This window comes from Sinocyclocheilus grahami, unplaced genomic scaffold (genome assembly GCF_001515645.1).
Source record: "Sinocyclocheilus grahami isolate Dianchi unplaced genomic scaffold, SAMN03320097.WGS_v1.1 scaffold40.1, whole genome shotgun sequence".
In the NCBI taxonomy this organism is placed as follows: domain Eukaryota; kingdom Metazoa; phylum Chordata; class Actinopteri; order Cypriniformes; family Cyprinidae; genus Sinocyclocheilus; species Sinocyclocheilus grahami.
Window position 1 is genome coordinate 2087267 of NW_015505219.1, and position 16143 is coordinate 2103409.

Sequence of the window (16143 nt, forward strand, 5' to 3'; positions counted from 1 at the left end):
ATGTTTGAAAGAACCGATTCTTTGAAACGAAATGTTTGAAAGAACCGATTCTTTGACACGAACTGAACCTCCCATTCCCGTCTTATGTGCACGTAGTAGCCTACTTTTATTTTGAAACTGAGGTTTCTTACGTCGCATATGAAGATGTAAATGTTGCGCGCCAGTTCGTACAGTTCAGTTTTACAGCCCCAGTATAAGAACTGATAAGTTTTGATTCGGTAGAAAGCGACAAGAATTGAAATGTGGAAACTGCAACCAACCGAGTCTAGAGGTAATGTTTTAATGACTCGTTTATTCAGTGTTTTAGTGCACTGCGGCAGTATGTATAATCCAGACCAACTATAAACCAACTGCACAGCAGTAACAATGCTCATGTAATGTGTTCTTGTTTACATAACGTGTTTATGTTTAAAGGATGACTTCTAAGGGCTTTTAAATACAGCTTCACCTCATATCTCACAAGGCGTTAATTTCTTTAGTTAAACTGTTTTATAGTATAAGTTTTGTCTTGCGTAGGCATAGAGAGGTTGAGTACATAATTACAATGTAGGTTGTGTTATGACATTCAGTATGCTAACATCAGATTTGACCAGTTAAGTTAGTGAGAGTATTTGTTTTGTTCCTGGTCACGATTGTAACTAGAGTTGAAATTACTCATTTTCTCAGTAAGAGAAGACCAAGTAAAAATTGTACTTCCATTATAATTTATTTTATGATGTGAATCAATCAGTTGCTATTCAAAACAGGGCTCTTGGTTTCACCCTTGTCACAAATGTCACATTTTACATTTATTGTGATCATGATTTACTATAAAAGACAGATAGTCTACTGTCTACCCCAAAAAATTAAAAACTCATCATTTACTAACCCTCATGTCGTTATAATCCTGTATGACTTTTTTATTCTGCTGTGGAACACAAAAGAAGATATTTTGAAGAATGTAGGTAACCAAGCGGTTTTGGTTCCCATTGACTTCCATTATATATTTTTTGTACCATACAATGGAAGTCAATGGGAACTGAAGCTGATTGGTTACCAGCATTCTTCAAAATACCTTCTTTTGTATTCCACCGCTGTTTTACATGCTTTATTTTCATGGAGCTTTGATGCAGACATCATCTTTCTGAGAGGTGTAAAAATGCTCACATGAAATCCTGACTTATTATTGTTATTATTATTATTATTTAGAGGGCAGATTTTGTCATAAAATCAGCACATTTCCAGTAATCATAATCTGTATAGGTTGGGATGCTTTAATTTATTCCAGTCCTTTTTGTTTCTGAAGGGGAAAGTATCGTTCTGTTCCCGGGTCAGGAGTATGTGGTCGGCCGTAAGAACTGTGAGATCTTGCTGTCCAGTGATCAGTCCATCAGCCGTGTGCACGCTAACCTCACTGTCACTCAGCAGGTGAGTAACTCCCCTTATGAGCATCTCCATATAATGATGCCTAAGAAAAAAGGGCATCTTCAATGAAGGGATGTTTGGTAGCCCACTATTTATGCTTTTGTACTTTGTCTCCCTGTCATTCCTATACATTATCTAACAAACCGCAATGATAGGTGTTTGTAGAGCTTCTGAGATAAGAGAATATGAATAGCAATTTTTTTTTTAAACATGCCTTTGACTTTTATGTTGTTAACAAAAGTCATCTTAGCTATGTTTTTCTTTGGCTCTATTAGAGCCTTTCCATAAATATCTCAAAGGCAGCGCTGTGGGAAGTATTTCACTAAGTAATCAAATTTTAATTTACTAATTGTTTTTTATTATTTTGCTAATTACACAGCAGAACCGTAATCATGTGCGTCATTATTTCCCTTAGTCACTCTTACTGCGAATTCAGTAAGTCATTCTTGCTGTGAAATAGGCTACTTATTTGAATTCAGGATGCAATCAATTATATTTGTATATTACTAATAACTTCTTGGAAAGTTTTGAAAAAAAAAGTTATTAGAATAAGGCATAACGGAGAATATTGGTTTTATTTGAATGGCCTTGTTCAATATATAATTATGTTAAAAGACTTTCACATGTCCATGTTATTTATTTTAGTGCTTTGAAAGATCACTCATCATCTTTTAAATAATTAAAGGTGGCATGTACTATAGTAAACCAGTTAAAACTAGGCATGTGACATTATCACATTTTAATATCACGATATTTGCTGAAGCTTTTAAGTTACATTACAAGAACAGGTTGAAAAGATGAGCAAACTTCAGTGCTGTCCTCTTAATAACAAGTTTATAAAAAAAAAAAGAGCCGTTAATATTTAAATACATTTCTATATTTAAATGCATTTCTGCCACCTACATTCAGAGTGTAAATCTAAATTTTCACTGAGTCCATTATGTAGTTCTGTGTTGTAAATTGTGACCACTTGATGGAAAAGATGCTTATGTGCTTTTTAAAAATCGAAACAATTAGGACAATAAGGTACCTTCTACCTACAGTTATTGTTTTTTAAAGTACTGACTATAACAATACCATGCATGTTCATTATCGCAATATTACCAAATAACGGCACATGTCTAGCTAAAAATATTATACCTGTTAATCCTGACGCTATCAAATTGCAAATTTATTTATTCTTGAGATGGTATTGCATTGTTAATGCGTGCTTGCAGGTATCATGCACTAGATGGCCCTGTTTCCTTTACTGCTGTGTTTTGGATGGATTAGTTCATAGTGGTTTCTGGTAAAGCTTGCTGATAGGGTGCTTTCTTGTTTTTCTTCTGTTGGCAGGCGATTACTCTAAAGGACAGCTCTAAATATGGCACTTTCATCAATAGTGAGAAGCTTGAAACTGGCTCCACAAAGATCCTTCAGACAGGAGACAAAATCACATTCGGAGTCTTTCAGAGCAAGTTCAGGTTTGTATGTAGCTACACATTCCTGTGTGTTATGTGAGGATGCTTTAGAAGCAGTTTATCCACCTTATTTTTCAACACGGAAGTAAGCCGTTTTCTGTGAATGTGCGAGACTTCCGGTTCATTAGCCGCTGTAGGGAAATAACAAGAAGAATAAGAAAGTGCAGTAAATGGTAAAACTGCTTGTGCTACAAACCAGTATGTTCATAATTAAGATAATATATTAAAATAAAATGGTAAGACACACCAGTTTGCAATATCAAGCAGCAAAATGAGCTGTTTTGTACCGGAAGCCAGACACATACAATTTACAAATGGCTGTGCCCGCTCTTATGGGAAAACTAAGGTGGATAGTGGTAAAGGAATTGTTGAGTAAAAAATTAAAAATGTACCCTCATTTTGTTCCAAATACCTGTGGCATTACTTCAGTACACTACAAATGGAGGACTTTTGAATTATGTACTGGTAATTTTTGTTGTTGTTACTTCAATGAATGACTATTGAAGCTTTCAAGCGCTTCAATGAGGTATTATAAAAGTAGTCCATAAGACTAGCACTATATTCTTCGGAGAGTATACAGTTTAAATTCACTGATTAAGTTAGATTTGAGAACCAAGTCAGTCCGATTTGGGAAGAAAATCAGTTAGACCAGTTTTGTGATTCTGATTAAACAGGTCTTAAGATAAATTTAAAAAAAATTCACAAATTGGACATTGTTGCTTTGTTATTTTGTTTTATGCTATTGTCTCATTATGTTTCGTGTGTGTGATTTAATTATTTTTTTTTTTAGCTTAGTTTTGATGTTCTGAATTTATATTTTTTGAAGCCGATAATAATAATCTCCCTTTTTCCCCACTCAGTTTGGAGAAAGAGTGTGTTGTGGTGTGTTCCTCATGTGTCGATAATGAAGGGAAATCCTCCCTCTCTCAAGATTTGCAATCTATTGGGGGCCGACTTGTCAACTCCTGGACACTTGACTGCACTCATCTGGTCATGCCCACTGCAAAGGTCACCATAAAGGTCAGGAGGCCATTGACCACTTCAGCACATCATTTGATCCTTGAGGGTTTATTCAGTTCCCTGATTAACTGCCAACGAATCTTCAAGGTACACTTAAACATCTGCTGAATCAATGTCACTCTCTTTGCAGACAATCTGTGCATTGCTGTGCTGTCGGCCCATAGTAAAACCTGAATTCTTCAGTGCATTTAGCAAAGCTGTGCAGCAGAAACTTCCACTGCCTAATCCCGAGAAGTACGGAGTGTCTCTTTTTCTTTCTCATTCGCAGTTGCTTGTTTTATTCCATAATAGCTAATAGCAATATTTTGAATAGACAATATAGATACAGATGTTGCTGTGTTTTGCGTTGATCAGATTTAGGCCTCAGACGGATGAGCCCAGCCTGGCTAAAGAGGATGTGGATCTGAGTGCACGACCTGAGAGAAAGAGCCTCTTCAAGGGGAAAACTTTTCTGTTTTTGAACTCAAAACAGGCAAGTTGTTTTTTTTTAGCTACTACTAAAATGATAAATTATACCATCACTGTACATTAACATTAGGACAGACTCCACCGCTTTTATAATAATTATACAGCTACTAATCATGACTGTCACTACCATTCAAAGTTTTTTTTTTATGGAAATTAATACTTTTATTCAGCTAGTAACAAAGCAATAATTGGTCAACAGATTTCTTATTTCAAATACATGCTGTTCTTCTGAAGTTTATATTCATCAAATAATCCTGAAGAAAACGGCATCTTGGTGTCCACAAAAAATATTAAGCAGCACAACTGTTTTCAACATTGATAATAATAAACGTTTCCTGAGCACCAAATCAGCATATTAGAATGATTTCTGAAGGATCATGTGACACTGAAGACTGGAGTAATGACTGCTGAAAATTTAGCTTTGCCATTACAGGAATAAATTATATTTTAAAATATATAAAAATACAAAACAGTTATTTTAAATTGTTAGAATATTTCACAACATTACTGTTTTTACTGTATTTTTGATTCAGTATATGCAGCCTTTGTGAGCATATACTTCTTTCAAAAACATTTAAAAAAATTACCAACCCCATACTTTTGAACAGTGCTTTATATAGAAATGATCAAATCTTGTTCTAGATAGATAGTACAGTACACACCACACACAATAAATACAGGAATATGAGAAATAGTTATATTATAATGTTACTTAACTGTCATGAAAATAGTGTCACAGTGAAAAAAAAAGAAATATTTAATGGTCCTAAAATAGACCTCATCAAAGGCTTAATTTTTGGATGTATAAGAGGTGTGTCTGTTGGCAGCGCAGTAGTGTGGCCTATTTCAAAAATATGAGGCCAAAGGATTGTGATATTGTTCTCTTACTTTCATATTCCTTATCACATCACATGGCCAGTTACTATATAAGAAAAAGGTGTACCTTTGAATCCAAATCTGTGCAGAAGTATTTTTTTTTTTTCAGCCCAATTTTTTCCCAGACGTTTTCTTTGTCCTGTAATGTTGGAAAATATTATCAGTTACAGGCACTCTGACCTTTCTTACCAATTTCATGTGAGAAATAGTTATATTATAATGTTACTTAACTGTCATGAAAATAGTGTCACAGTGAAAAAAAAAGAAAAGAAATATTTAATGGTCCTAAAATAGACCTCATCAAAGGCTTAATTTTTGGATGTATAAGAGGTGTGTCTGTTGGCAGCGCAGTAGTGTGGCCTATTTCAAAAATATGAGGCCAAAGGATTGTGATATTGTTCTCTTACTTTCATATTCCTTATCACATCACATGGCCAGTTACTATATAAGAAAAAGGTGTACCTTTGAATCCAAATCTGTGCAGAAGTAGTTTTTTTTTTTCAGCCCAATTTTTTCCCAGACGTTTTCTTTGTCCTGTAATGTTGGAAAATATTATCAGTTACAGGCACTCTGACCTTTCTTACCAATTTCATGTATTCTTTATCTAAACTTTATCTAAAGTTAGACATGCGTCAGGTCTTTATTCATTAGACCGTTATATACAGTGAAAAAGTTGGATGTCACATAGGAGTTCCTCCATGCTGTTTTATATTAATCAGGAGGTGTGAAACAGTCCTAATTAGCTCAGAGGAAGAGCAGACCATGTGCAGCTAAACAGCTGGGATATTCTCTGTAACCAGCAGGCTCATTTGTGAGTGAATAACTGCTGATAGAAGCTACAGCAGTGCAATGAGGTCACATGGTCATTTTCTTTCTTGTGATTTCTTGGGAAAAGTTTTTAATCCCTGAAGACCCAGAAAGACAAGTTGTTTTCGATTTTGTGTGTGTTTGTTTGTTTGTTTTTTGAGTGTTTGGAGCAGTGTTATTTTAGTATACAGTAATTTATGTATATTATAGTATTTATTAATATTTTGTTTTCATTTGAATGAAGTTGTTTGTTGTGTGATTTTGTCATTTTTATTATAATTTTTAATATTCCTGTTTAGTTTTAATTTAGGTGTTTTTAGTACATCAGTTTTTAGTTTTTCATCTATCTGATCACCTTTTATTTTTTGGTTTGGGAACATAAAATCCATTACTTTTTATTTAAAACAAAAAAATGAAACAAAAAAAGTAAGAAATAATAAAGATTCTATAATAAGATTCTATAGACAAAAATTACATCTTTTTGTTTCGGGATAATGATGGATGAGCACTTATTTCCTGTGTAGATCTATTTCTTTTTTTAAACAAGAGGCTTGAGTGGGACAAATTGAAGGGCTCGTCTCATTTTTTCGTTCTTTCTAATAGTGAGTAGGCTTTAGTTACTTCAGTTTAGAAACTTGCAATTTAATTTTCTATCATGCTGAATATAGATTAAGGAAAGATTTAGAAAATCATTATAATCCAAGTTGAATTATATTCAGTGTTTTATTGTTGTAATCACTGATGTTTGTGTATCTTTTCAGATGAAGCGTTTGAGTCAGGCGGTGAGTTGTGGAGGTGGGGTGAGCCAGCTTTTGGACGAGGGCTCTCTGCCCATTTCACTTTTGGAGTCAAGCAGCACCTGTGTAGTCGACATGACATCGGGGAACTCCCAGGCTGTGATCCCTCCAGCATCCAAGAAGTGGATGGATTCTGTGGCTCAGATTCTGTACAGGTGTGTGTATTTTTGCTCATGCCCAGTCTTTTCTGTCAGTTCAGACAACATCAACTAATTGTTCTGTGTATTGAGTAATACAATGAAGCTGTTTAGTTTGTGTGTATTGCATACAATCAAGTCATAAACTGGGCCAAAGTGATCCGAAATGGCATTCCACCGCCTTAATTTTAAAAAAAGACAAAATTATCAAGTTTGTTTGATGATTGATTCATTTTGTGTGTATAAAATTTACACGCATGTAATTTTGCATACATTTTGGAAAATATGTTTTGTTTTAGAGCTATCAGAGTATTACTGCAGGAATCCGTAAATTCCTTTTTTTGGTTAATCTTCGTGTCTCTAATGCTTTCTCTTTTTCACACAGAAACGGCTTGCGCTTTATTACTGAATCTGAGATTGGATTGGCTGCTATTCATATCAGTAATCAAACCTACTGCAATCCTTTCTTTTCTATGCAATCTGGTGGGTTTACATACAGTACACTTACATACACATCCGGTGCAGATGGACTGTTCTAGGTCATTACTCATTCTTAGTAGTGTTTTCAGTGTTAAGGATGAGTGAATAATGATGAATACGATGATGACTGACTTTTTTTAATTGTGTGTTAAGTGTGCTTACTGATCCTTACATGGCAGTGAATCTGAGAAGTAGATTTCCTGACTGACACGTGAACTCAGCACATCAGTAATTTCCCAACACTTTCTCACAGATTCGGTGAAAGTGAAACCAGTCATTGCTGCAGCAACACCTTCTCAGAACACTGCTGTAGATGAGACGGCGCTTGCACCACCTTCCCAGAATATCACAGCCTATGTGGTCAACACTGAGCTCTCTCAGGACCAGAGCAGGTAGAAGTCTGTGCTGAATCTTACAGAATACCTGTTTTAGGTGGTGGACATCATCAACAACAACAACAACAACAAAAAAACAATTGGATCGCCTAACGTCTCTATACACCTAACTCAAAAAAACTATCGCACATTTTAGTGTTCAAAAGTGTCCTGATTTATAGTCTATAACTTGAAATAGCTTTATTTTTATTGATATAATTTTACCAGACTGCTTTTTGTGTTTTAAAATGAACTAGACTGCTACTTTTAGTTAATGATATACAGTATATCTGTGAGTTATGTATTTGGAAGTGAGACAACAGAATCACTTTTGCTATGAGTTGAGTAATCCATCAGTTCAATGTTGGTGCTTTTTTGTCAATTATAATATAGGTCTTTTTTTTTTTTAGCCAATCAATTCACAGACTACTCTGCGAACCAGAGCAGGTAGAAGTCTGTGCTGAATCTTACAGAATACCTGTTTTAGGTGGATCGCCTAACGTCTCTATACACCTAACTCAAAAAAACTATCGCACATTTTAGTGTTCAAAAGTGTCCTGATTTATAGTCTATAACTTGAAATAGCTTTATTTTTATTGATATAATTTTACCAGACTGCTTTTTGTGTTTTAAAATGAACTAGACTGCTACTTTTAGTTAATGATATACAGTATATCTGTCAACAAAAAAACAATTGGATCGCCTAACGTCTCTATACACCTAACTCAAAAAAACTATCGCACATTTTAGTGTTCAAAAGTGTCCTGATTTATAGTCTATAACTTGAAATAGCTTTATTTTTATTGATATAATTTTACCAGACTGCTTTTTGTGTTTTAAAATGAACTAGACTGCTACTTTTAGTTAATGATATACAGTATATCTGTGAGTTATGTATTTGGAAGTGAGACAACAGAATCACTTTTGCTATGAGTTGAGTAATCCATCAATTCAATGTTGGTGCTTTTTTGTCAATTATAATATAGGTCTTTTTTTTTTTTAAGCCAATCAATTCACAGACTACTCTGCGGACCAGAGTTTGAAAAATCCTTCTACATATAGTGAGAATCAGTAGTGCCAATAGTCCTTGTTCACATTTGCAGGATGGTTACAAGTGGGATCAGTGCCGTTGGTGAGACTCCAGAGAAGACACACCCCACACAGAAGGGCTCCACACTGTTAGCAACAAACAAACCCTCATCCCTCAGCTCGGAACCTTCCGCTACTCGCATTGTCAATGAGACAGTGATGTCATCTGGAAGCTTGAGCGTGCTTGCACCTGAGCAGAGGATGAAGAAAGGTTCTGCTTCCTCGGGCAGGGGGCAAGTTGAACCTGAAGGTTCTGTGAAATTGACAGCGCCTCCCAATGCCAGCACCACACTAAAACGGTCTACCCAAAAACAGACAGCCCTCACAAACTTCCTCCAGCCTACCGACAAGAAAAGGCAAGTCTAAAGCCACACAATCACAGGATTTATAAAACAGTTTTCTATTTTAATGTATTTTAAAATGTAATTTATTCATGTGAAGGCAAAGCTGAAATTTCAGCATCATTACTCCAGTCTTCAGTGTCACATGATCCTTCAGAAATCATTCTAATATGCTGATTTGCTGCTCTGATTATTATCAGTGTTGAAAACAGTTACATATTTCTGTGGAAATGTGATACATTTTCCTCTTAGGATTCTGTTGTGAATTGAACATTTAGAAGAAATAATTTTGTAACATTATAAATGTCTTTACCTTTGATCAGTTGAATGCATCCTTGATGAATAAAATATTAATTTATTTTAAATATAATCTTACTGACCCCAAACATTTGACTGGTAGTGTAAGTTATGTGAAGCACTGAAGTTGACACAGCTGCTTGACTAGAATAAGTGTTTGTAGTGAGATTAAAAATTAATAGTTTTATTTATCAGTTTTTTTTTCTGTAAGTTTTGTTTATGTATTTTGTTTTTATTAATATAAATATATAATGATAAGAAAAGTGATGTACAAAATTATGCATATAGTCATGAAATTAAGTACCCTCACTAAAATATGATTAAAAGAAATCACAAGGCCTCAAAAAAACCTGGTATAAATGCAAATGTGTCTCAGCTGGCCACTTGTGATCAGATCACACATGATGGACATTAATAATAGGTGAACATTTTATGTGACAATATTTTCAGTTGAAATGTGCAGGATGTGAGACAGTCACCATTTTATAAAGATTTATGTTCTATTTTTATTTTTATGGTTGCAGACCACGTGAAGACAGTGCCAATTCTGTCCACTCAGTGGCCAAATTCTTCAGAAAAGACGGTGAGGATAAAGAGGATGAGATCCAGCAAAGTTCCTTTGCAAGTAAATCTCACAAAACCTCACATGCAGTCCAAAACCAACACAGCTCAGAGTCACGATCTGAGTTCAGTGCCAGTCTGGTTCAGGCTTGTGGGTCCAGTCAAAGCTCTGGCAGCAAGAAGAGAAAGCAACCAGAGCAAGACACTCCATCAGCCCCCAAGGAACCTGTAGCAGCTGCTGATTTAGAAATGTCTCTTGAAGAGCTTGAGTCTATAATGTCTGATGAAATGGATGAGCCTCTGCAGGCTGCAGCTAATAAAAAACATCGTCTTGAGTCAGGAACAAACAGCAGAATCAATAACCCACAATTACCGAATCCGCAAGAGGGCACTGACTCCAAAAGCAGGAAAAGCACAAAGAATCAGCAAAGCAGTGCCAACAGAACAGGCCCCGCTGCAACAAATAAGGACTCTGACAGGCAGTCGAAGAGGTTATCCAAACAAACGCCAGATCTGGAAGCACATAGTTCAGCAAAGAAGGGGAAAAGACCAGAACTTGAAGAGGTCAAAGAAGAGGAAGTGTCTTTTGTTGTGGTACAAAGAGAGCCATAATTTGTTTCATATATATGTTTTATATATATCCTGTGTTTTTAATCTGCAGAACAGCTAATCCCATGTTTGCTTTTCTTTCAGAATTCAAGGACCCAAAATGGCATTTCCCTGCACTGTGAGCCTGTGGTCAAACAGGAAATGCAGGTGAGAGGTTGTAATACAGATGTTGGTTGTGAGTCAGTTTGACCTAGACTACCTAAAATATCTTTTCAGGGTTTCAGAAAGGGAATGATCACAATGTTTGCACTGGTTCCCCCTAAAGTCTCTTGTAACACGTTGGTATAATCAAATCTCTGTTCATCCGAAGGCCTCAACCTCCAAATCTGGATCCGAGAATGACCCTGAGCTGCCCAGGAGGCTCCTACAGATTCAGTTTGTATCCCTGACTGTGAGCACCTCTTCCAGATCAAGACCCAGCCCACTACAGACCCATGATCCTAATGACAAGAATGTGAAAAGGTTCTGCAAGGTCAGAGGATGCACACTTTATTGATATTATGGCAAAGTTTCTGTTTATCTCTTGATGTGACATTTTGAATGGATGTGCACTTATCTGTGTGTGCATGTGTAGACAAATGCCCCTGGATTTAATGGGCTGCCTAACATTATCGGAGGCTCGGAGCTGGTGGCTTACAATCGCAGCAAGAACTCTGAACTGGAGGAATGGCTCAGACAGGCAGCAGAGGTGAGAGACCACGGGAACAAGGAAGTGGTGGGGGAGTGGTCTAAATATTATATTTACATTATCGTCTGATATTCGTTATTTATGTGCACACGAATGTATTGCAATAAATTGATCACATGTGACAGTAATATTTCAAATAAATGCTGTTCTTTTGGACTTTCTATTCATTAAAGTATCCTGGGGAAAAAATAAAGAATCTCGGTTTCCACAAAAAATATTAAGGAGCAATAACTGTTTTCAACATTGATAATAATCAGCACATTAAAATGATTTCTGAAGAATCATGTAACACTGAAGCTTTGCCATTAGAGGAATAAATTACATTTCAAAATGTATTCAAATAGAAAAGAGTTATTTTAAATTGTAATAATATTTCACAGTATTAATGTTTAGCTTGGTGAGCATGAGACTTCTTTCAAAAACGTAAAAATTGTAACAACCCCAAAGTGTGTACAGTAGTAGTAAAAAAACTAAAAACCCTTTAACACTAGCGTTCTCTTATTTTTTTCCTATTCTATCTGCTTGTTTCATTTTTATTTATTATAAAAAATAATAACGTGACCCTCTGACACTAGACATTAGCTCTTTCTATTCTATTCTATCTACTTTTTATTCTTTTTACCTTGCTACATGTACTGAGTTAGACTAACTGGGACTTGTCACAGCACTTACATATTGTTGCTTCTATTGTCCTCATTTGTAAGTCACTTTGGATAAAAGCATCTGTTAAATGATTGAATGTAAATGTAATAATAATTATATATTGTGTTTATTTTCATGTGGAGATTAGTTTCTAAAAAATAGAATTCCTCACTGAACCAACTGTATTTGTGATCTTTTCCCTTAATGTTGTAGTTTTCTCATAAGACAACTGATTTGTGTGGAATGTTAAGGACCCTAGATAGCGAGAATTTTTTTCCTATTCTATCTGCTTGTTTCATTTTTATTTATTATAAAAAATAATAACGTGACCCTCTGACACTAGACATTAGCTCTTTCTATTCTATTCTATCTACTTTTTATTCTTTTTATCTTGCTACATGTACTGAGTTAGACTAACTGGGACTTGTCACAGCACTTACATATTGTTGCTTCTATTGTCCTCATTTGTAAGTCACTTTGGATAAAAGCATCTGTTAAATGATTGAATGTAAATGTAATAATAATTATATATTGTGTTTATTTTCATGTGGAGATTAGTTTCTAAAAAATAGAATTCCTCACTGAACCAACTGTATTTGTGATCTTTTCCCTTAATGTTGTAGTTTTCTCATAAGACAACTGATTTGTGTGGAATGTTAAGGACCCTAGATAGCGAGATGAACATCAACAATGATAGCAGTAACTTCTTTTTTTCTGAAAGCTAAAAGCAACAAATAGAAGAACAACTGAACTGTCATCTACATAATTGTGCAGTGCAATGGATGCAAAACAGAATCCTGTTAACCTGCACACCCCCCTATATTTAATGGTATTTCTAACTCTTACCTAAAACAGGCCGTGTGATTATGTGGAAGGTTTATCTCAAAATGTAGACTGTTAGATCGAGTGACTTCATTTAATTGAAATGCATTCATCCCATTGAAATTGCTCACGTGTCAGTGGTTGCCGACCCCTGGCATGTTGAATACAGTTATGAATATAGGATTTGCGTACTCATTTCTGGCATTCTCTCTCTTTTAGGAGGAAAAACAGAATGAACGGGAGGAGATTTTGGGAGATGATTTGTTCAGGTATGCAGTCTATGTACTTTTGCATGCAGTAGGGCATAAATGGATAAATGAGGGGCATGGATCAAATGGACAGAATGAAGTGGGACGTACAGTGAAGTCAGCACTTTTCGAGCTCATTTGAACGCTGACTGATCTTGTTTGATCGCTGTACAGTTCTCACCCTCATTCAGACACTCGCCACCTGCCTAAACTAACACTACATTCAACAAGACACTGACCTCTGACCCTAGAAAATCAAGGCTTATATTGAGACAATAACTTTTGTGAGGGCTTAGTCTGCAGTGGACTGGCTGGTTTATGCGGTGGGATACTCTTACGCACTGAGGCGGGCAGGACAGAGGGACGTCTGGTTCCCAGTATTGTGCCCCGTTTCGAATCTTCTGTCAAACAGGTGCTCAGATATTTGCTGATAGACTTACACAGCTTTGACATGCCAGTCCTCTGACTTTGAAAAGCTCCACACAGCCTCAGCATGTTTCTTTCTTAAAGTCATGAACTCATCAGTTCTGTGATTTGTGATTTGAGCTGCTGGGCCTGATCCACCATTGTCACGGCATCACGCATGAGTTCTTAAAGGGAGGGGTTTCTCCTTTTAGCAGATCCTTCATTTTCGCAGAGCACGCTTGGAAAGTGTGACGTCAATGATTTCCCAACTGCTTTTAAGTCATTGTTCACAGTTCAGGTCACGCTGGGCTGCGAAGACCCGTTGATATTTCTAACAAGCTCCTGCTGTTTAAACACAGTGATTAGGACAGAAAATACAGTGATGGTTTAAATTAGTGGTCAGTGCCCCGTAAGAGCACTTCTTTAGTAGCTTTACTCATATCAAAGTTATTCTATCTCTATTAGAAAAGTGGGTGTTGAACTTTTTGAATGGACTGGCATATATTTCGACAATAGTGTTTGTAAGTTTGCTTTCTGGATATTGCTGTAGTTATTCCCATACAACCCAATCGTTAAAACGCTTGTGTTTTGGGGGGTATGTACACATTTTCATGTGTTTTGGCTGTTCTTTTACGCAACAACTGTGTGTTGGGGGCCTGAAAATGCAAAGTGCAAGTTTTTATAAACGATACCATATTTCTTTACATCGCCAACTACTGGCCTGGCATGCATAATGCAGCATTTTAAGTAATTTTTCGTGGCTCGTTAGAACAAGAATTTACACTTACAGAGAAATAAGGTTTAGGCCTCGTCAGGCACAAAATTGTTGCCTGGAGACTGAACCTGGCTAACGGGGGACTTTCAAGTGGTGCCATTTCTCCTGCCTAAGCAGAAGAACACACACTCGCGCCCTCAAATATACACACAGCCACGGCCATGCGATTTGTCCATCACAACTGTTTGATCTCTGAATCTGCTCAGCCAGTCATGCATGAAGTGGGAACGTCACACAGAAAATAAAAAGAAAGAAAAGAAAACGGCATCTCTGTTTTTCCAACATCTTCTCCAGCTCCCTCCCTCCCCCAGGCTAATGAAGTGTCCCAGACATCTTTTATGGAAGGGGATGTCTGGTTTGATGACTTTTTCAAACAGTGTTTGATTTTTACAGCGTACCAGTTTGTATCAATTCACTCAGTTATTCAATCACTAAATTTACTAGTTACTAATTGTCACCGTAGGGCAGGAATGTTAAAAGCCTTTGTGTGAATGATGGTTGGACTTTATAAATTACTTGCTTTTGTGTTGAATCTGTTTTTTTCTTTTTCTTTCAGGTACAACCCTAGGAGGGCAAAGAAATAATAGTTCATAATGCTGCTGTTATCTGTGACCAGATGCAAAGCAAAACATGTTTCCATTTTTAAAAGAGATTTATTTGTCTATAATAAAAAATACTCTGTACAAAACGTGTATGTATATATTAAAAATGGACATTTTACAAAACTGAGCAGTCGTATTTCACCTCCACGCCAACAATACATCACCTTGTGAAGCAGCTTTGACCATCCTGCATTGAATTAAGAGGACTTTCTTACCGCTCTGATTTGTCATCTTATGGTTTTGGTTCCTTCAAGTCTATTGATGATATCTACTATCTAAACTGTCACTCCACACAAAGATTCTCTCAGCAGTCTAAACTTGCAGTATGAATGGCTGAGGTGAAAACTTAAAAATGCTAGTTCAAAAGTTATTTCAGTTAATAATTCAAAGCAATAAAACATTTATTTGGCACAACAGAGTATGAAGTCAAATGTTCCACTATTGAGTGCTGCAAAATACCTTACTGAGGAGTCCAAACCTCAAATCTCTAAAATATAGCACATTGGATTACTCTAAATCGCAAATCTCTAAAACAGCACATTGAATTAATCTAAATTTTCTGTAATCCATAATGTTCTTATTTATCTATTTTACCTACAAATTACCAATGACTGACAACCATGGTTACTGAAAATGTACTGTCTTTCTAACGTTTGGCACTTGTTTTATGTTGCAGTGAAAGAGTAAGGTTGATTTAGATCTTGTCAGATGGAAAAAAATACATACAGTCCAGGTCTTACAATGTGACCTCATAGTTTTCTTATTTTTTCAGTAATTCAGATTATTTTAGGAGCCTGTTATGAAGGCTTGAGTACCATAGAATGACTGGACAAAAGGGATGTTTCTTTTTTTAAAGTGCTATTATGTGTTATGTATTTGAAAATATATCCAAATGGACAATGTAATAAACTATTTGGGATAAGGCCATGCTTGTGCATCATTGTTTTTTAGAAAGAAATACATTGGCTCATTATAAGCTCATCAAGGTTTTGAACATTTTGTGCATATTAATATACATTAATTGTGCATTAAATGGCATTTCACAGCAGAAACATTAGTGAAGACTGCAACATAATCTTTATGAACTAGGCCAGCGGTTGGCGAACTCCGGTCCTGGAGAGCCGCAGCCCTGCAGAGTACAGCTCCAACCCTAATTAAAACTCACCTGCCTGTAGCTTCCTAATAACCCTTCAGGCCTTGATTAGCTTGTTCAGGTGTTTGATTATGGTTGAAGCAAAACT

General features: G+C 36.0%; 1 protein-coding gene across 1 annotated transcript; it reads left to right on the forward strand.

Annotated features, from left to right (window-relative positions):
- The first annotated feature begins 131 nt into the window (after window positions 1–131).
- On the forward strand, window positions 132–15821 carry LOC107582084 (nibrin-like). The gene is made up of 16 exons (XM_016267812.1): window positions 132–271; window positions 1286–1407; window positions 2740–2867; window positions 3725–3884; window positions 4015–4118; window positions 4239–4356; window positions 6797–6987; window positions 7355–7452; window positions 7703–7841; window positions 8927–9268; window positions 10075–10705; window positions 10805–10867; window positions 11031–11192; window positions 11295–11408; window positions 13092–13141; window positions 14857–15821. Exons 1-16 carry the CDS (start codon window positions 241–243, stop codon window positions 14882–14884), a joined length of 2481 nt encoding a protein of 826 aa, XP_016123298.1. The 5' UTR covers window positions 132–240; the 3' UTR covers window positions 14885–15821.
- Window positions 15822–16143: the final 322 nt, after the last annotated feature.